This window comes from Pelecanus crispus, chromosome 23 (genome assembly GCF_030463565.1).
Source record: "Pelecanus crispus isolate bPelCri1 chromosome 23, bPelCri1.pri, whole genome shotgun sequence".
NCBI classification, from domain to species: Eukaryota; Metazoa; Chordata; class Aves; order Pelecaniformes; family Pelecanidae; genus Pelecanus; species Pelecanus crispus.
In genome coordinates, this window is record NC_134665.1 from 418,481 (window position 1) to 438,165 (window position 19,685).

The 19,685-nt window shown below is 49.8% G+C and overlaps 1 protein-coding gene across 1 annotated transcript; it reads right to left on the bottom strand.

Annotated features, from left to right (window-relative positions):
• Window positions 1–1,897: 1,897 nt before the first annotated feature.
• On the bottom strand, window positions 1,898–7,032 carry LOC142595802 (ubiquitin carboxyl-terminal hydrolase 42-like). Its single transcript, XM_075724653.1, has 10 exons — window positions 6,891–7,032; window positions 6,352–6,450; window positions 6,162–6,255; window positions 5,948–6,015; window positions 5,698–5,768; window positions 5,155–5,237; window positions 4,291–4,402; window positions 3,762–3,902; window positions 3,543–3,643; window positions 1,898–1,985 (listed from the first exon to the last, which is right to left on the bottom strand). The coding sequence occupies exons 1-10, from the start codon at window positions 7,030–7,032 to the stop codon at window positions 1,898–1,900; spliced, it is 999 nt and encodes a 332-aa protein (XP_075580768.1).
• Between the last annotated feature and the right edge of the window lie 12,653 nt (window positions 7,033–19,685).

Here is a 19,685-nt window from a genome sequence, read left to right on the forward strand (position 1 = left end):
CCTTGCACAGAGGGTTCACGTGTACAAATACTCAAAAGTGAATGGTAACAGACAATATCGTGGCCAAAGCCAATAGGTTATGTAAATTGTAAAAATGAGTATATGAATAGTCTTAAGATTTCACACAAGGAATCAAGAAATGTAACACGGTGACCTCCTCATGCTCCCAGCTGAGAGCACCTTTACTGCTAACAATAGAAAGGGGTTTTAGCTAGCGCGTGCTTCTGCTGCCTTTTTTCCCAGTGCCTGTGCATGAACTAGAAGAAAAGAAAAAGGCAAGCAAATCCCTTTTGGTAACAAGAGCGGCAGATGTGGGACCTGTGGCTGAGCTGGGGAACAGGGAGCACCCCTGGAGCAGCCTTGGGGCTTGCTGCCAAGCTGGGAGAGCTGCCTGCAAATCAGCTCTCCCAGCAGGACGTTGCCCAGGAGTTACTTTGAGTCTTACTCTTGTCCTTCAGGAACGCTGTTCCACACCAAGCACACCCAGAGCTGAGCCTGTGCAAGGAGAAGCCTTCTCCAGGAGAAGCACAGCTGGGGCTGATGGTGACAGTTCCCAGCAGCTGTCCAGGTCAGAGAGATGCAGGTAAGATGCCCTGGAGGAGACAGCGACCGCTTGGCAGTTCTCTTGCAGGAACAGGGTTGAAGAGCAGGAGGGAGCCAGGGCAAAAGGGCCTCTGAGGTCAAAAAGTGCATCAAACAGCCAGAGCGCAAAGCAGAGGGAGAAGAGAAATAGGTGCAGGGGACATGGCTGGGACAGTGCTTTCAAGGTAACATCTGCCCCAGAAGCACAGTGACAGTGAAAGGCATTGGGAGGTCATGGAGTGAGTGAGAAAAGGGCCTGGCAGAGAAGAGCCCAGAGAGACAGGAGACAAGATAGAGATGGAGGGGAAGAAGAGGGCGTGTGGAAAGTGAGGATGCTCATCCTGTGCAGGTCCTTGGGAAGACACTGGTGGCAGAGCAGCTGCTGCGGAAGGAGCAGGAACCTGGCTTCTGCTGCAGGTACTTGTGATGTCACCTGCTGCCGAGAAACCGCTAGGGCAGGAGTTTTTAAATGACTTGTGCAGATGCTGGCGATATCACTTGTGACTGAGCAGCAGACAGCTAGGAAAAGATGCATCGCCCACTTAAGTGTCTGTGATGTCGCTCGTGGCCAGAACCAGCCTGTTGCTGTTTCAGGTGCTTGTGATGTTACTGGTGGCTGAGGAGCTGATAGGGCAGGAGTTTCTGTGTGATTCGTGAAGGTGGTTTTTGATGTCGTATGTGCCTGAGAAGATGATAGGGCAGGCACAGAGAACAGCTTTATGCAGGTGCAATATGCATAGCTAAATAAAGAGAACAAATTCCCTTGGTAATTCTGTGCTAAGGTGTCCTTGCCTCTCTCCTAGGCCAGCAAAGAACTGACTTTTACACAGGTCACCCGAGGATGACTGCTGCCAGGAAAGATCTTTCCTGTTCTTGGCGGCTCACCTGGACCCTGTTCCTGCTCACATCCCCATTCCCAACGCCTCTCTCGCTGGATTCGATTTCTAGAGGTCATGGTAGTCCCAAGCGGTGGCATTTGGAGATGAAAACCGATGCTGATGGAGAAGCACTTTCGCGCCTTTTGCAGTGAGTCATGGCAGGCTTGGGAGCTAGGTGGTTTATACTTTGTGCGAGGAGAAATGCCTACACATTTCTGCCTTGGTTATGCCTCAGAAACTGATTTCATATGTAGAACGCCTTGCGACAGGCTTGGAAAGAGGCCAGAAGGCGTATGAACTGCAGCTCTTGTGGGACACTGCAGAAGCATCTTCAGGGTGAAGCGTTGTCTTTTTTACTCAGACTCCACTGCCCAGGTTTGCCAGGAAACCAGCTTCTTCACCAAAACAAGGAGTAAAAAGAGTGGAAACCCATCGTCTTAACAAGATGACCCTGTTGGAGGGACCGTCAGTGGCAATGCTTGTAATGCCTTGGTTTCCTTGTGTCTCTTGCACCAGATGTCACACCTGGGAGAAGACAACGTGAATCACACGCAGGTGACCTGAGCCTCTAATCGAGCAGCACTGGAGATGCTTTGTTCCTGGGCATTTTTTTCCCTGAGATCTCTACATGCTAATTTAATATGCTCAGCAGGTGTAGAAAGCTTCCACCCTTCTGGATCACAAGGGTGCTTTCATAAAGGAAGTCTCGAGTTACACAATTTCAAAAACACCCTGAACCCCTCTGTTCTTTCTTGCATGGTCAAACACTCTACAGAAATCAGAAGCACCACTCAGGACTGGGTCTGGTTATGATGGCAATTTTATTGTTTTGATCGCCTGAAACACCTGGCAAGAGTGAGGCAACATTTGCTGGTGATGCTGCAAACATTGCTTACTTCTGCGTGCTCCTCTCCAGAGTTCTCTTTGGATTTCTCTTTCTTCTTGCATTTCTTGCATTTCTTTCGCGATTCCGGATCACCAGAATGCTCGCTTCTGACTTTTGCCGCTTACTTTCGGGCACACGTTCACCCCGCTCTGCACAGGACAGTTTCCTCTTTCTGCATCTTTGTTTTTCATTTGCCTGGCAAGAGCCTGCAGACTCTGGGTGAACTGGCACCGGTGGGAGCACACGCTGTTCAAGTGAGGATTTCCGTGGCTGCTGCTCACCTACCGAAGCAGAATGCGAGTCTGCTCTGTGGTCACTTGAGCCGTGCACAGCTTCCCCTCCTGAGCTTCTGCCATTCTCAGGGCTGCTGTTCTCCCCGTGGGAAGAGCTGCACAGGTTCCCAGTGCCGCGCACCAGCTGATGGCGAGTGTGCTTCTGTATTTCTGCGCGGCAAGCGTGCCTCCACCTGGGAGGCAGACAGTCTGGTTGGCTTCTGTTCAGCTTCTTCCCCTGCTTGGTGTCAGAGCGCGCTCTCTTCCCGCTGCAGTGCTGAGGGGGAGTCCCTGCAGAGTCCTGCATTTTTCTCTTCCCTTGGATCCTCTGCCTGTTTTGTCTGCGTTCGTGATTCCTCAGTGCTACGGTGCCTCCAGAAAATGGACTCTTCAGCACCTGACCCAGCTTTGCCACGGAAATGCTCTTTGTCTCCTGGCATTCAGTGCCTGCTCCAGGGGTCAAATCATGGTGCCTGGAGAAACAACGGTGATCTTAGCCTAGGGCTGTTGTTGCAGCCTCCTCGTGGCTTCAGTCTCATCCTATCATTTTCCGGCAGCACTTGATAAGGCACGCAGAAGACTGAACGAGAACTAGAAGCTGGAAATTAGATCATGGTCTTCCAGCCATGTCTGTCCCTTTCCAAGCACTAACTCATCTTTGTGCCCTCTCAGGCCTCCCTTTCACCTCTTGTCACAGCTAGTCAGTCTCAGAGAGCACACAGCCAGCAAGTTGCACAAGCACAACAGTTTAGTGCCAGACAAGGAGGGAGAAGAAAGGAGCAGAACAGAGAGAACTGAACGAGACAAACAGTCATTCTTTCCCAGGACAGAAAGCAAAACCCACTGGAGGAGAACAACAACAACAACAAGAGCAGTAACAGGAGCGGGAGTGTATTCTGAGCACCCCTTCACGCTTGTTATTACCTGGCATAGAAGAGTAAATATGCACGCTGGCGGAGAACCGTCTTGATGTCACAAAGACCTACAGAGTCATCATTCATCTTGTACCACCGTCCATTGCTGGCCTGCAAAGAAAGGCAACGCTCTCTTCAGATGAACTGCAGGGGTTTTAAAACAAAACCACAGACAGAACACCACTGCAGGACACAATACACCAACGCAAATCACAGAGCTGACTTTTACCTTCACGAAGCAGTAATAGTGTCCTGCCTGACAGCCAGAACCTTCGTGTACCAGGACGGCATACAAGGAATAGAGGAGCGGTTCTCCACCCGCCTGAGACATGTATGCGCCAAGGTCCAAATATTCTGGATACTTCACAACCTAAAGGGACACCAAGAAGACTCACAAATTATCCTGAGAGTCTTTAGGAAGCAGCCTGAGAAAACTTTGTCACCAACCACAGGCTAGAGGTATAGAAATAGATCTTCTGGGTTCATCAAAACCAGGTGTTGCCATTTCATCATTGAGGTGGCAGAAAACCATTCTCAGCCAAACCAGCTCTTCACGAGCGCAGTAGGTGCTTATCTTCACATTGGAACTTCCCTCTTACCACAAGGGAAAGAGCGAGGCATAGCTATTGCACTGATTTTCCTTAGATGGCTGCACTCAATAGCTGTCGTGCAAACACGAACAACTTCCAAAAAAGGATTGTCCCTCAGGAAAGGTCTCCTTCCAAGCAGACAAAGTTGCAGTGCACTTGTAAACATACCTTGCTAATCTTTCTGCCAGAGAAAGCATCAAATCTCTTCAGGCACACTGTCAGGACATTGGAGGAACGATGTATTGTAAGGCTCTTGGACGCAGTGGCCAGCTGTTCACACCTTGAAACAAGCACAGACCCAACTGTTGCAGCCTGTCTTCTCCCCACTCCGCCCCCCATCCATGGATGGTTGAGTTAAGGCTTGTTTTGCTCAACTATCGTATGCACGTGTTTGCATTCCACACCCCTTCAGTCCGCACGCTCTCAGTGAAGGTAGCTTTGGTCTAGGCTGGCTCCCTTTGGAGAGCAGCAGCCCGCAGTCTACAAGACAAGAACTAGGCTTGACAGCATTCAGAGAGCCAGTGGGGGCTGCTACTGCTCCGAGGACTGAGGTCTCCTGGACAGAGACGCAAGCATCCAAAAAGCCTTGGAAATGAAACTGTTGATTGCTTTCTTGAAGACGCTGCTGTTGCCAAATGCCTGTCCAGAGCTCCTCCTTGCTTCAGCTCACCACTGCCCACGGGACGTGTCTTTGTCCTTCTGGGCATAGGGGTAGTTCAGTGGGCAGCTTCATAGCTAGGGAGGTTGACCACTTCCAGGGCAGACAATGCCAGGAATCAAATTCTCATCAGAGCTTTCCAAATATTCAGGCAGAAGGGAAAGAAATTACCTGTCTTAGAAACAAATGCATTATTTTCCAAGTTCCAGGTTGTTCAGGTGGATTAGTTGTATGGGGAAGAAAAAGAAAAGAAAAAAACCCCAGCTGCCTCATGACTGGGTTTCTCAATTAAGTCAAAACAGAACTAGTGCTTCGAGACATGCTATCCCGTAACCCAGTATCTGCTGGGAAGATGTCATTAGTAATAATCTTACTTGCTGCATTTGTAGCCATTTTCACCATCCAGCTGCTCAGGTTTGACAAAGTCTTCCAGAGCTCCAGTGACAGAGGAGGCTGCCTGGATGAGAAAGAAAGGAGAGCACTAAGCTCCTGGAAATTCAAAATCCCAAGACATAGCTACCCGTGTAGTACCAGCGTTGTCCCAAGAAGCAGCTACCCCTGGGTGGTACCAGAGTTGTCCATGGTACAGGTCAAAAATAACACAAGCAATCGACCCCATCCATCCAGCAATCTGACACGTATTGAGGGAGTGCGAAGCAGGGTGGTATGACAGTGTCATCATGGCTGTAGGTACCATCCTTACTCTTTGCTCAGCTGACACCCAGCACCCAGCACAGGGAGACCATTTACAGGGCTTCCCCAGAAGGAGCACACAAGTCCAGTTCCCTCCCCATCCACCACCAAGCTCTTGTGAGGTCACAGCCCACAGGTTGAAGTCAGCAGAGTTCACTGGAGATAAACTAGCCTCCTGCAGGGACCTGGAAACATTTTGCACCACAATTTCCAAACTTCTTTACCTTGATATCCAAAGGAATATCAAGGAATGCCTCGTAGGTGTCGGAAACGGCTTTGCAACTCAAGCACGTTACTGGAAGGCAAAGAGAAATGCTTATCAGGCTGGGAAGGAGACTGACTCTGCCCATTTCACCGACCAACACATACCACTTTAGACACACGGGACATACTGCGGCGTACTAGAAGCTGTTTACCACAAACAGAGAGAGAGCCACAGAACATTCTAAGAACAGTAATATTTTTAAAAAGTACCTCTTGATCTCAGAAAGCCCCCAAATATTTGCTGGACGATGGTAGTTCCTTGAGAAGAGCTGTCCAAGCTGGAAACAAATGGTAAGGCAGAGAGTTATCTCTTCCAAGAGTTTTCTTGGTTGGAAAACCCTGGGCGCAGGGTTTCCTTGGTGGGAGTACATCAAGGAGTCCAAAGGGCTCAGGAACATTGAAAAGGTAATTTGCTTGTGCTTACTGGTTGCTTCCACTCAGGCAAGCTCTCTGCATGGCATCAACAGTATAGCATAAAAACTCGTGGGCATCTTCCTGCACGCCAAGCTCAAAGTGTTCTCCTATTCCTAAGAAAGAAGAAGTTACTAGTTCTGTCCTACAAGAAGGGAAGGAACCATGTCAAAGCACCTGAAATGACTTACGTGTGAGGACACTGGCGACAGCCCTCGGCTGGATGGCACTGGCTGAGGAATGCAGGACCTTGTGAACATGCGCTTCCATTACGCACATCATGCAGAAGCCTTGCTGACAACCTGAAGAGGGTGGGCCGGAGGGAGGGAAGCAAGCTTCTCAGGTTAGCAAAATAGCCATAGCACTGGGAAACCTAATGACGTTATAAGGACAGTCTCCACTCCTCCCAAAGTGCCAATGTCCCAACAAGCCCAGGACATTTTAGCGCATAGAAAGCTTTCTTCAGAGGGGTGCTTAACGGACAGAAGTTTTCTGTGCAATAAGCACAGAGGGTTTAACTTGCAGGACTAGGGTCCGAGACCCGGGGCTAGAAAGTGGTGCCTTTCTGAAGGTGAACACACCTAGATAGGACAAGAGGCTTCTAGGGTTGAGTGTCCAAAGAACACCAAGTTGGGGGGCTGACAAAGAAGGGCTGCTTTTCTCCTAAATGAAATTCCAGATTGTGAGAATCCTTGGGAAGTGCCCAACAGATTTACAAGGAGCTGTTCCTAAAAGTCCTCACATGACTGGCTGTGCTCACGAGAGAGCAGGTAGTTGGTGAGAGGGGGCGTGTACGTCAGGCACTGCAGGACGGAGTTGAGGAAGCACGTATTGCCCAGGTTGTAGAGTCCTGCTCCAGCTCTCTGTCGTTGCGGCCAGGCCATGCAAATCTTCTCCAGGGGAAAGAGGACCCTTTGTGTGGGAGCCGTTCCCTCGGCAAGGACTGCAGGGAAATGGTATTTGAAAAGAGATGAGTTGATGCTGTTGCACAATAGCATATTTAAAAAGTCGAGTTTGTACAGAAGCTCCCAGGAAAAGCAGCTCTAACCTCCAACACAGAAACATTGGGGGAAGCCTAACACTGCCACTGACAATTACTGGTCAAGAAACCGTTTTGGAAAATAGTCTGTTCCTCTGCTTACTGAAAGTCCAACAAACCCCCGCTCTGCTTTCTGTGCCTCGGGCTATCTTCCTTTCCCTCTAGAGCCTTGCATTGGATTATCAGGTCAAGTCTTCCCTTTTCCTGATTGTAAGTTGATGAAAACAAGCAAGTACCTAGCAGAGAAGGTAACCCTACTGATGTCAGATCTTTCTACGAGCAATGTCATCTTTCCAAGTCTTGTACGTAGTGGCAGAGGAGTGATAAAATGCATTTTCCTGTGTCTGATTGTCGTGGTTTAGCCCCAGCCAGCAACTAAGCACCACGCAGCCGCTCGCTCACTCCCCCTACCCCGATGGGATGGGAGAGAGAATCGGAGGAGTAAGAGTGAGAAACACTCCTGGGCTGAGATAAGAACAGTTTAATAATTGAAATAAAGTAAAATAGTAATGCTAATAGTAACAGTATAATAATGATAATAATAATAATGATACACGAAGCAAGTGATGCACAATGCAATTGCTCACCACCCGCCGACCGATACCCAGACAGTTCCCGAGCAGCGATCGCCCCTCCCCGGCCAACCCCCCCCAGTTTATATACTGAGCATGACGTCATATGGTATGGAATAGCCCTTTGGTCAGTTTGGATCAACTATTCTGGCTGTGCCCCCTCCCAGTTTCTTGTGCGCCTGGCAGAGCATGGGAAGCTGAAAAAGTCCTTGACTAGCATAAGCAGTACTCAGCAACAACTAAAAACATCAGCCTGTTATCAACATTCTTCTCCTACTAAATCCAAAACACAGCACTATGCCTGCTGTTAGGAAGAAAATTAACTCTATCCCAGCCGAAACCAGGACAGTATCCACCCCTTATTCTATACCATCTACGTCATGCACAGGCCCTCCCCTTTCCAATGTGTTCCAATTAATCACCACCCCTTTCCCTATCTTGATATACACACAGATATCATTCCCTTCGTCTATGGCCCATCCCTCTAAAATGTCCATTGAGTTCATTTAGCCCATGACTTTGGGTTCCATCTGTCATCACAGTCTTTCAGAGCAGGAGAGGTGGTGTGCAGTGTTGGACTGTTGCATGCTGAAGTCAGTTCTCATTCCAACATGGTTTCATCAAAGTTCATTTTCCTTAGGCTGGGCAATTCTTACTGCAATACCATTGATGCGGCATATAGCAATCATAATATATAGTATTATATACTTAATATTAACCTACTATATTATTATATTAACATGCAGTTAAGAGCTAACATACAGTTAAGAGATAACATACAGTATTATAAAGCAATTAATATCATACAATTCAGTTCATTGGCTATTTTCACCCAAAATCAAATTCCCTTGAGGTACACATTGGGCTTCCCCATCCTTTCGCATCACCCACCAAGTGCACCCAGGTCCTTGAGCAAAAGCAATCCCACGAATGGGTTTGCCTTTGCCAGAGGGGGAAGTAACCCAGACTGTCTTCCCCAGCATATTTTTCATGTGCACTACAGGAACTTTATCTCCTTCTACAGTACGTAAAAGTTTTGATTGGGCAGGGCCAGCTCGATTGGCAGATCCCCTGGTGTTGACTAACCAGGTGGCTTTTGCTAAATGCGTATCCCAATGTTTAAACGTCCCACCACCCATTGCTCTCAGGGTAGTCTTTAACAATCCATTGTATCGCTCAATTTTCCCGGAGGCTGGTGCATGGTAAGGGATGTGATACACCCACTCAATGCCGTGCTCTTTGGCCCAGGTGTCTATGAGGTTGTTTCGGAAATGAGTCCCGTTGTCTGACTCAATTCTTTCTGGGGTGCCATGTCGCCACAGGACTTGCTTTTCAAGGCCCAGGATGGTGTTCCGGGCGGTGGCATGGGGCACGGGATATGTTTCCAGCCATCCAGTGGTTGCTTCCACCATGGTGAGCACATAGCGCTTGCCCTGGCGGGTCTGTGGGAGCGTGATGTAATCAATCTGCCAGGCCTCCCCATATTTATATTTTAGCCATCGTTCACTATACCCAAGGGGCTTGAACTGCTTGGCTTGCTTGATTGCAGCGCATGTTTCACACTCATGAATAACCTGTGCAATACTGTCCATAGTTAAGTCCACCCCTCGATCACGAGCCCATTTATACGTTGCATCCCTTCCTTGATGGCCTGAGGCGTCATGGGCCCACCGAGCTATAAATAATTCACCCTTATGTTGCCAGTCCAAATCCACCTGAGCCACTTCAATCTTAGCAGCCTGATCTACTTGCTGGTTGTTTTGATGTTCTTCAGTGGCCCGACTCTTAGGTACATGAGCATCTACATGACGAACTTTTACAACCAGGTTCTCTACCCGGGCAGCAATATCTTGCCACAATGCGGCAGCCCAGATTGGTTTGCCTCTGCGCTGCCAGTTGCTCTGCTTCCATTGCTGCAGCCACCCCCACAGGGCATTTGCCACCATCCATGAGTCAGTATAGAGATAAAGGACTGGCCACTTTTCTCTTTCAGCAATATCTAAAGCCAGCTGGATGGCTTTCACCTCTGCAAACTGACTCGACTCCCCTTCTCCTTCAGCAGTTTCTGCGACTTGTCGTATAGGACTCCATACAGCAGCTTTCCACCTCCGATGCTTTCCCACGAGACGACAGGACCCATCAGTGAACAGGGCATATTGCTTTTCATTTTCTGGCAATTTATTATACAGTGGGGCCTCTTCAGCACGTGTCACCTCCTCCTCTGGTGATATTCTAATGTTTTTTCCTTCTGGCCAGTCCATGATCACTTCCAGGATTCCTGGGCGACTGGGGTTTCCTATTCGAGCCCGTTGTGTGATCAATGCAACCCACTTACTCCATGTAGCATCAGTTGCATGATGTGTAGAGGGGACCCTCCCTTTGAACATCCAGCCCAACACCGGCAGTCGGGGTGCCAGCAGGAGCTGTGCTTCAGTACCAACCACTTCTGAAGCAGCTCGAACCCCTTCATATGCTGCCAGTATCTCTTTCTCAGTTGGAGTGTAGCGGGCTTCGGATCCTCTGTATCCCCGACTCCAAAACCCTAGGGGTCGACCTCGAGTCTCCCCTGGTGCTTTCTGCCAGAGGCTCCAGGTAGGGCCATTCTCCCCGGCTGCGGTGTAGAGCACATTTTTAATATCCTGCCCTGCCCGGACTGGCCCAAGGGCTACTGCATGAACTATCTCACGTTTAATTTGTTCAAAGGCTTGTTGTTGCTCAGGGCCCCATTTGAATTCGTTCTTCTTCCGGGTCACTTGATAGAGAGGGCTTACGATCTGGCTGTAATTTGGAATATGCATTCTCCAAAACCCCACAACGCCTAAGAAAGCTTGTGTTTCCTTTTTGCTAGTTGGTGGGGACATAGCTGTTATTTTGTTGATCACATCCATTGGGATCTGACGACGTCCATCTTGCCATTTTATTCCTAAAAACTGGATCTCCTGTGCAGGCCCCTTGACCTTACTCTGTTTTATGGCAAAACCAGCCTTCAGAAGGATTTGGACTATTTTCTTTCCCTTCTCAAAAACTTCTTCTGCTGTATTGCCCCACACAATGATGTCATCAATGTACTGCAGATGTTCTGGAGCTTCACCCTGTTCCAGTGCTGTCTGGATCAGTCCATGGCAAATGGTGGGGCTGTGCTTCCACCCCTGGGGCAGTCGGTTCCAGGTGTACTGAACACCCCTCCAGGTAAAAGCAAACTGGGGTCTGCACTCTGCTGCCAAAGGGATGGAGAAAAATGCATTAGCAATATCAATTGTGGCATACCACTTAGCTGCCTTTGACTCCAGTTCATATTGAAGTTCTAGCATGTCTGGCACGGCAGCACTCAGCGGCGGTGTAACTTCGTTCAGGCCACGATAGTCCACTGTTAGTCTCCACTCCCCATTAGACTTTCGCACTGGCCATATGGGACTGTTAAAGGGTGAGCGAGTCTTGCTGATCACTCCCTGGCTCTCCAGTCGACGAATCAGGTTATGGATGGGAATCAGGGAGTCTCGGTTGGTGCGATATTGCCGCCTGTGCACAGTTGTGGTAGCAATCGGCACCTGTTGTTCCTCAACCTTCAGCAACCCTACAATCGAAGGGTCCTCTGAGAGACCGGGCAAGGTGGACAACTGTTTAATTTCCTCTGTCTCCAAAGCAGCTATACCAAAAGCCCACCGGTACCCTTTTGGGTCCTTGAAATACCCTCTCCTGAGGTAGTCTATGCCAAGGATGCACGGAGCATCTGGGCCAGTCACAATGGGGTGCTTTTGCCACTCATTCCCAGTTAGGCTCACTTCAGCTTCCAGTACAGTTAGCTGTTGGGATCCCCCTGTCACTCCAGAAATACAAATGGGTTCTGCCCCTCTATAGTTTGATGGCATTAGCGTGCACTGTGCACCAGTGTCCACTAGAGCCTTATACTCCTGTGGGTCTGACGTTCCAGGCCATCGAATCCACACAGTCCAGTAAACCCGGTTGTCCCTTTCCTCCACCTGGCTGGAGGCAGGGCCCCTCTAACACTGGTCACAGTATTCGTTGTTCACTTCCTGTAAATGTGAATCAAAAGTTCCCTGATCAAGGTCGGAAGTAAAATTAGCCCTCTTACTCTGTCTCGGGAACTGCTCACTGGAAACTGGAGCTGCAATTTTCCTGGGAGAACCGCCTTTTCTAATAGTTTTTCCTTGCAATTCACGCACCCGTGCCTCTAAGGTTGAGGTGGGTTTTCCATCCCACTTTCTCATGTCCTCTCCATAATCACGCAGGTAAAACCACAGGGTGCCCCGTGGTGTGTATCCTCTATATCCTCTCTCTTGAGCATAGGGACGTTGACTCCTAATGGCTGAGACACTGCTCCGTGCAGGTGGGGAGTAGGACAGATCCTCTCTGAGTTGTTGGAACTCTTGGCATATTTTTTCAGACAGTTTTTCCACAGCCGAGACACAGGCCCGTAGGGAGGAAGAGAGCTTTTCTTCGTAGTCCCGGAGTTGTCTAGCCACTTCATCCACCGTTGGTGCCTCGTCGTCTTTCCAGGCTAGTATTGCCAACGAGTTGGAATACGATGCTGGTGCGCTCCGTACCACCTTCCGCCACATGGATTGTGTGCACCTGACTTCATCTGGGTCTTTGGTTAACCGCTCATCATTCAGGTCACTGTAAATCACCTCCAGCACGCCTAATTCCCTCAGGTACTGGATACCTTTCTCTACGGTGGTCCATTTGCTTGGGCGGTATAAAACATCCTCCTTGAAGGGATACCTTTCCTTCACGCTTGACAGAAGTCGCCTCCAGAGGCTGAGCGGTTTTGCCCCTTTTCCAATTGCTTTGTCAATGCCCCCTTCCCTGGAAAGGGATCCCAGCTGCTTGGCTTCCCTACCCTCTAAATCCAGGCTACTGGCCCCGTTATCCCAGCATCGGAGCAGCCAGGTGATGATGTGCTCGCCTGGATGACGACCGAAATCTTTTCGCATATCTCGCAGCTCACTCAGGGATAGTGATCAGGTGGTCACCATCTCATTTATGGGTTCTTCCTCCTCTGGTTCTCGTGATGGCCCTGGTTCATCTTCATCCCTTACTAAACGAACTGATTTCCTCGTGTATTTTTTCTTCTGTATAGGGGCAACTGATACCGGCGCAGGTTGGTTCTCTGGTTTAGCCACAGTGTCTGTCACTGGGGTTTGAGTAGCCGCAGTGCTCATGGCTGTGGCTGGAGTAGCCACAGTGCCTGGGGCAGGGGTTTGAGTAGCTGCAAGGCCTGTAGTGGGGGTTGGAGTAGCCGCAGGGCCTGTAGTGGGGGTTTGAGTAGCCACAGTGCTTGTTGTTTTGTCATCAGATCCAGAGACCTTCTCTTTCTTTTGAGGGTACTGATTAGCGTTGACCACGGCTCGATAGGCATGGGCCAGTCCCCAGCATGTTGCAATGATTTGTGTCTCTCTGGAGCTACCAGGGTGACAACATACTTCTTCCAAATACTTTACTAATTCTTCAGGATTCTGCACTTGTTCAGGGGTGAAGTTCCAAAACACTGGAGGTCCCCACTGCCCTAGGTACTTGCGCATACGTTCCCACACACCCTGCCACTCATAACTATCCAGCCTTGGGGTAGATCTCTGGATGGTATTTTTAAACTGCTTACTGACCTTTATCAAAATGGAAACAACATTCCCAAGAATTATCAATAGAAGTATCTTAACTGCCCAGGGGTGTTCAAGATACAGGAAAGTTGTTGTAATGAAGGAGGAAACATCATAGAAGAAAGCAGCAAAGGTGCCATTCTGTATTTCCTCCACAACAAGCCTCTCAGAGTAAGAAGTATAATTGCTAACTCTCTCTATGAGGTAGTACCCGAAGTACAGTAGTGACTTCTGTATGAAACCCAAATACCAAAGAATGCTCAAGGTCAGGGTTTTGATAAGGAGCCTCCCAAGCAAAAGATCATGAATCACTGCAGAGCATAGCACACTACACAAACTGACAGCAAGCTTTAACGCGTGCTGCAAAAAAAAGAACATGGTGCAGATCAGAAGAACTAATATCGTGACCGGCAACTGTTAACAGACTCCTTAATACACTCTGATTAATCTGTTGTTATCTCAAGCCCCACGTTGGGCGCCAAAAAGGACTGTCGTGGTTTAGCCCCAGCCAGCAACTAAGCACCACGCAGCCGCTCGCTCACTCCCCCTACCCCGATGGGATGGGAGAGAGAATCGGAGGAGTAAGAGTGAGAAACACTCCTGGGCTGAGATAAGAACAGTTTAATAATTGAAATAAAGTAAAATAGTAATGCTAATAGTAACAGTATAATAATGATAATAATAATAATGATACACGAAGCAAGTGATGCACAATGCAATTGCTCACCACCCGCCGACCGATACCCAGACAGTTCCCGAGCAGCGATCGCCCCTCCCCGGCCAACCCCCCCCAGTTTATATACTGAGCATGACGTCATATGGTATGGAATAGCCCTTTGGTCAGTTTGGATCAACTATTCTGGCTGTGCCCCCTCCCAGTTTCTTGTGCGCCTGGCAGAGCATGGGAAGCTGAAAAAGTCCTTGACTAGCATAAGCAGTACTCAGCAACAACTAAAAACATCAGCCTGTTATCAACATTCTTCTCCTACTAAATCCAAAACACAGCACTATGCCTGCTGTTAGGAAGAAAATTAACTCTATCCCAGCCGAAACCAGGACACTGATCGAAAACACCTGGGTAAGTCTGGCTGCTACCAGGAAACGCCCCAGAATTCATGCTAGGTTGTCAGCCCATCAACACCGAGGGAAGGAGCACCAGCCACATCCGTTGCCTTTGGGGATTCACAAAGTCCAAGGCTGCTGGTGAAGCCGTTACTCACAGGAGTCATTCCCCATTGCAGCCATCGGTCCTCTCAGGAACAGAGGGGAAAGCTTGGGATGACAAAGGATGTCAGGACGTGCTCCAGAAAGAGAAGGTCGATGCCAGTCCTGTCACCTGATTGCAAAGAAATAATTTTAGCTCAACAAAATGATTAGAAAACCACCAGACTAAACCCACGGAAGAGCATCTGCCATCAGCAGTGTTTCAGTGGTACTTGTAAGTGCTGCAGAGCTGCAGGCTGATGGCCCTCCTGTCCCTGTCACCGGACTCCAACTGACAGCAATTACCCAGGCCCTCTGGAAAGACTGCATTGCGTGTCACCTTCTCTGAAGAGGACCTGCTGCTTACCCATTGCTAGCGTTAGCACCAGAGCTGTCTGGCTCTCCAGCCCACGCTTGCCCACCCTGTATGCAGGAGTGACCGGCTTTCGGCCGCTACTTTAACGGCTGTCTTTGCCGTGCTCCTTTTCCATCTCCCTTCCTACCGCATCAGTCAGGGTGGGCTTCTTGTCTTTCTAGGCTGAGCCCAATGCCTCCGACTACACTGCCACCCCCCTACTTACCTATCCTAGCATACGGTAAAGGAATAAGAATTAGCAAATACGATCTCTACCCATAGCCCTGGCCAGCCTAGAAAGGTGTAATAGCTCAGCCTAGAGCTCAGAAGGTATAGACCAGCCTATACGTTTATCCCGTATCTACCTCCTCTATGATCTGTCCTGAAAGGCAAATCATAATTACCTTTGAAAGAGGATGGAGGTTGAGGAGAAGTGGGCAGGAAACAAGAAATGGTTGGAAAAAAGTAGGCACGCAAGTAGCGAAGGAATGAGCCAAGTTATCCCGAAGGCCAGCTCAGCCCAACTAGCTTTCGCTGGCCAGCTGCTCAGGATGCCAAGCCCTGGCCAGGTGAGGTCACAAGCGCCAGGCGGGTGCCGCATCACCGACCCTTTGTGACATGGGGCTGCACCAGGGCGTCTGCCACGGCCCGGGCGCCTCCCGCAGCCGGCAGCCGCTGGCCTTCCCCATGCGCTGCTGGCGAAGGGCTGTTCGTCCATCGGCAGAGCTCCCACCTCTTCCCCGAGCCGCACCAGCCGGATGAATGCAAACCTGGCCAGGGCTGTAAGGTTGTTTTGGCCAGCTTTGGCCGGCTTTGGAACAGCTTTGGCCGGCATGTTCCGGTTGCTGAGGGTTTCTTTTCCACTCTTCCTAGGTACAGGACTTTGTCCATGGGACTCGTGTAGCAAAGCACCTGGGCTCTTACAGGTTCCTTTGCAATGAATTGTATCTGCCCCCCAAGATGCAGCCACAGGCTGACTCTGAAGTAGCGCTACCGAAGAAACCCCTTCAGCAGCTGCCCTGGGTTGACTTTGGCTTGCTCCAGGCCCCCAGCCGGCTGCTCTCTCACCCTGCAGCTCTGAAAAATATTCGTGGACAGCTCTTTAGCATCAGGTTTAACTCCTTGACTCGCTGGGAGGGCAGTGAGCATTGCTCCTGTCCCAACACGGCAGCTGGTTGTTATTCCTGCCCCACTTGACCTGGCTGCTTTGGCCCTCGCCCCACTGGCGTCATCTGGTTTTCGCCAGCCCTGCTTGGGGCAGTTAGCTGTGCTCCTGCTCAGCTCAGGGCAGTTAGCTTTGCCCTTGCTCCACTCAGGGAGGCTTTTCTCTTTCTATATTTTGCTTGAGGCATCCCGTTTGCCTACAGCCTTGCTCGCAGGGCTTGCTTTCATCAGGTCCCTCTCAGGACGGCTGGGTTTTTCCCCTCTTTTGCTTGTGGAGGCTCATTTTGCCCCTTCCCCACACAGGGTGCCTGGATGTACTCTGGCCCTGCTCAGGTGGCCTTTTGTGCTCCTGCCCAAATTGGGGTGGCTAGTTTTGCCCCTGTCCTGTATGGGGCATTTGGTTTTGTCCCTGTCTGGCTCAGGGCATCTCTTTGTGCCCCTGGCCCCCCATGGGGCATGCCGTTCTACCCGTCCCTGCCCCACTTGGAGCAGTTATTTTTGCCCATGCCCAGCTGGGGTTTGCCCCAGCCTTTGCATGCCCCACAGTCCCTCCTGCCCCGGCACCTCTCATTTCTCCTGACTAGGTGTCTTGGTTTTGGCTGGGCCAGAGTTGGTTTTCTCCCTAGTAGCTGGTGTGGTGCTGTGGTTTGGATTTAGCATGAGAATAGTGTTGATAGCACACTGATGTTGTAGTTGTTGCTCAGGAGTGTTTGTGGTAGTCAAGGACTTTTCCGCTTCCCATGCTCTGCCGGGTGCAGAAGAAGCTGTGAGGGGGCAGAGCCAGGAGAGCTGACCCAAACTGGCCAGAGGGCTGTTCCATACCATAGGGCGTCATGCTCAGTATAGAAACTGGGGGGGGGTTGGCCGGGGAGCAGCGATTGCTGCTCAGGAACTGTCTGGATATCGGTCAGTGGGTTGTGAGCAATTGCATTGTGCCTCACTTGCTTCGTATATTATTATTACTTTTATTATTTATTTTATTTTCATTTTCTTACTATTTTATTATTTTATTACTTTGTTCAGGTAAGGACTTAGGGTTAGGGGTTAGGGTTAGGGTCATTAGTGTTAGGGGTTATTGTTAGGGTTAGAAGTTAGGTTTAGGATTACAGTTAGGGTTAGGTTTAGGGTTTTGGGTTAGGTTTAGGGTTTGGGGTTGGGGTCTTAGGGTTAGGGTTAGGACTTAGGGTTAGGGGTTAGGGTTAGGTTTAGGGTTTAGGGTTAGGGTTAGTATTAAGGTTTGGGCTTTAGGGTTAGGGTGTTAGGGTTAGGGTTAGGATTAGGGATTAGGGTTAGGGCTCGTGTTTAGTGTTAGGGTTAGGGGTTAGGGTTAGGGGGTTAGGGTTAGGCTTAGGGTCAGGGGTTAGGCTACTGTTAGTGGTTAGTGTTAGGGGTTTGGTTAGGTTTAGCATTAGGGTTTGGTTTGGGGATAGGGTTAGGGTTAGTGTTAGGGTTAGGGTTAGGGTTAGGATTAGTGTTTGGGTTAGGGTCAGTGTTAGTGTTAGCGGTTAGGGATAGGGTTATGGTTTGGGGTTAATGTTAGCATTGGGTCTTAGTGTTACGATTAGGGGTTAGGGGTTTCGTTAGGTGTAGAGTTAGGGTTAGGGTTTATTGTTAGGGTTAGAAGTTAGGGTTGGGATTACAGTTAGTGTTAGGTTTAGGGTTTGGGGTTAGGGTTATGGTTAGCATGAGGATTTGGGCATTATGGTGTTAGGGTTAGTGTGAGGGGGTTAGGGTTAGGATTAGGGTTAGTGTGAGGGTTAGGGTTAGGGTTAAGGTCAAGATTAGGGTTGGGGTTAGGGTTAGTGTTTAGTGTTAGGGTTAGGCGTCAGGGTTAGGGATAAGTTTAGGGTTAGATTTAGGGCTAGGGTTAGGGTTAGGGTTAGGGTTAAGGTCAAGATTAGGGTTGGGGTTAGGGTTTGTGTTTAGTGTTAGGGTTAGGTGTCAGGGTTAGGGATAAGTTTAGGGTTAGATTTAGGGCTAGGTTTAGGGTTAGGCACTAGGTTTAGGGCATTAGGCTTAGGGTTAGGGTTAGGGGTTAGGGTTTGGTTTAGGGATAGGGTTAGGGGTTAGGTTTGGGCTTAGGGTTAGGGGTTAGGGTTAGGGGTAAGGTGTTAGGGGTAGGGTTAAGGTTATGGGTTAGGGTTAGGTTAGTGTTAGGGTTAGAGGGTTAGGGCTAGGGGTCAAGTTTAGGGGTATGTTTTGGACTAGGTTTAGGGCTAGGTTTAGGTTTGGGAGTTAGGGTTTTAGGGTTATGTTTAGGGTTAGGGTTAAGATTAACGTTAGGGTTAGGGGGTTAGGGTTTTAGGCTTATGTTTAGAGTTAGGGTTAGGTTTAACATTAGGGTTAGGGGGTTAGGGTTTTAGGGTTACGGTTAGTGTTAGGGTTAAGAATTAGGTGTTAGGGATAGGGTAAGAATCCAGGTTAGGGTTAGGGTTAGGGTTACGTTTAGGGTTAGGGTTAAGAATTAGGTGTTAGGGATAGGGTAAGAATCCAGGTTAGGGTTAGGGTTAGGGTTACGTTTAGGGTTAGGGTTAAGAATTAGGTGTTAGGGATAGGGATAGGGTAAAGGATCCAGGTTAGTGTTAGGGGGTTAGGGTTTTAAGCTTAGTGGTAGGGTTAGGCTTAGGCTTAACGTTTAGAGTTAGGGTTACATGTTAGTTTTAGGTATTTAGGGTTAGGGGGTTGGAGGGGTAGGGTTATGATTAGGGTTAGGATTAGTGTTTGGCGTTGGGGTCAGGGTTAGTGTTAGCATTAGCGGGTTAGGGTTAGGGCTAGAGTTAGGGTTAGGGTTTTAGGTTTAGGGGGTTAGGGTTATAGTTAGTGGTTGGGCTTACTGTTTGGTTTAGTGCTTAGGGTTAGGATTACTGTTAGGATCAGCTTTAGGGTTTAGGGTCAGCGTTAGGGTTAGGGTTAGGGTCAGGTTTAGGGTCAGCCTTAGTCTTAGTGTTACGGATAGGGGTAGTATTAGGGTTAGGGTCAGGTTTAGGGTCAGTGTTAGTCTTAGTGTTACTGATAGGGATAGTATTAGTTTTTAGGGTTAGGGTTAGGGTCAGGGTTTGGGCTTGGGCTTAGGGTGAGGGGTATGGGTAGAGTTTTAGAGTCCGGGGGTCGCCAGGTGGGCCAGGCCCCAGGCTGGGTGGGGGCTGCGGGGGCACGTGGCGGTGCCAGCCCCAGGCTTGCATGGAGCGGGGCCTGGCCCTGCCCGCACAGGGAGGACGGGGGGATGGGGCGGGGGGGCTGGCTCCAGAATAAAGTTTATTTCTTGTAGTGCCCAGCTCATTCTTGCTGCGGGGGGCACCGGGGTGGGGGGTTCTTGGGGAGGGGGGTGCGGTGGGGCTGTAACACCCCAAGTCCTGGGGGGGGTCTTTGCTGCAGGGGGGCACCCCAGGACTCCCCCATCTGCCCTCCCAGGCTCTGGCCATCCCCAAAGGCTGGGCTGGGGCAGAACCCTTTGGGGTTCCCCCCAGCACCCCCAAAGCTCTGCCCCTCCCAGCCCCGACGCTGCGGTTGTGTCCCCCTACACCAGGGGCCTGCCCTGGCGTGCAGAGCCCCGATGCATTTGTGACACCCCAGCACAGGGTGTGGG

Excerpts from the sequence above, each read along its gene's own strand:
- LOC142595802 (XM_075724653.1), bottom strand. The coding sequence starts at position 7,032 with ATGGCCTGGCCGCAACGACAGAGAGCTGGAGCAGGACTCTACAACCTG. Across the intron at positions 6,256-6,351 it reads CCAGCCGAGGGCTGTCGCCA|AACACTTTGAGCTTGGCGTG; the intron begins GTGTCCTCACAC and ends TAGGAATAGGAG. Across the intron at positions 3,644-3,761 it reads ACTATTACTGCTTCGTGAAG|GCCAGCAATGGACGGTGGTA; the intron begins GTAAAAGTCAGC and ends CTTTCTTTGCAG.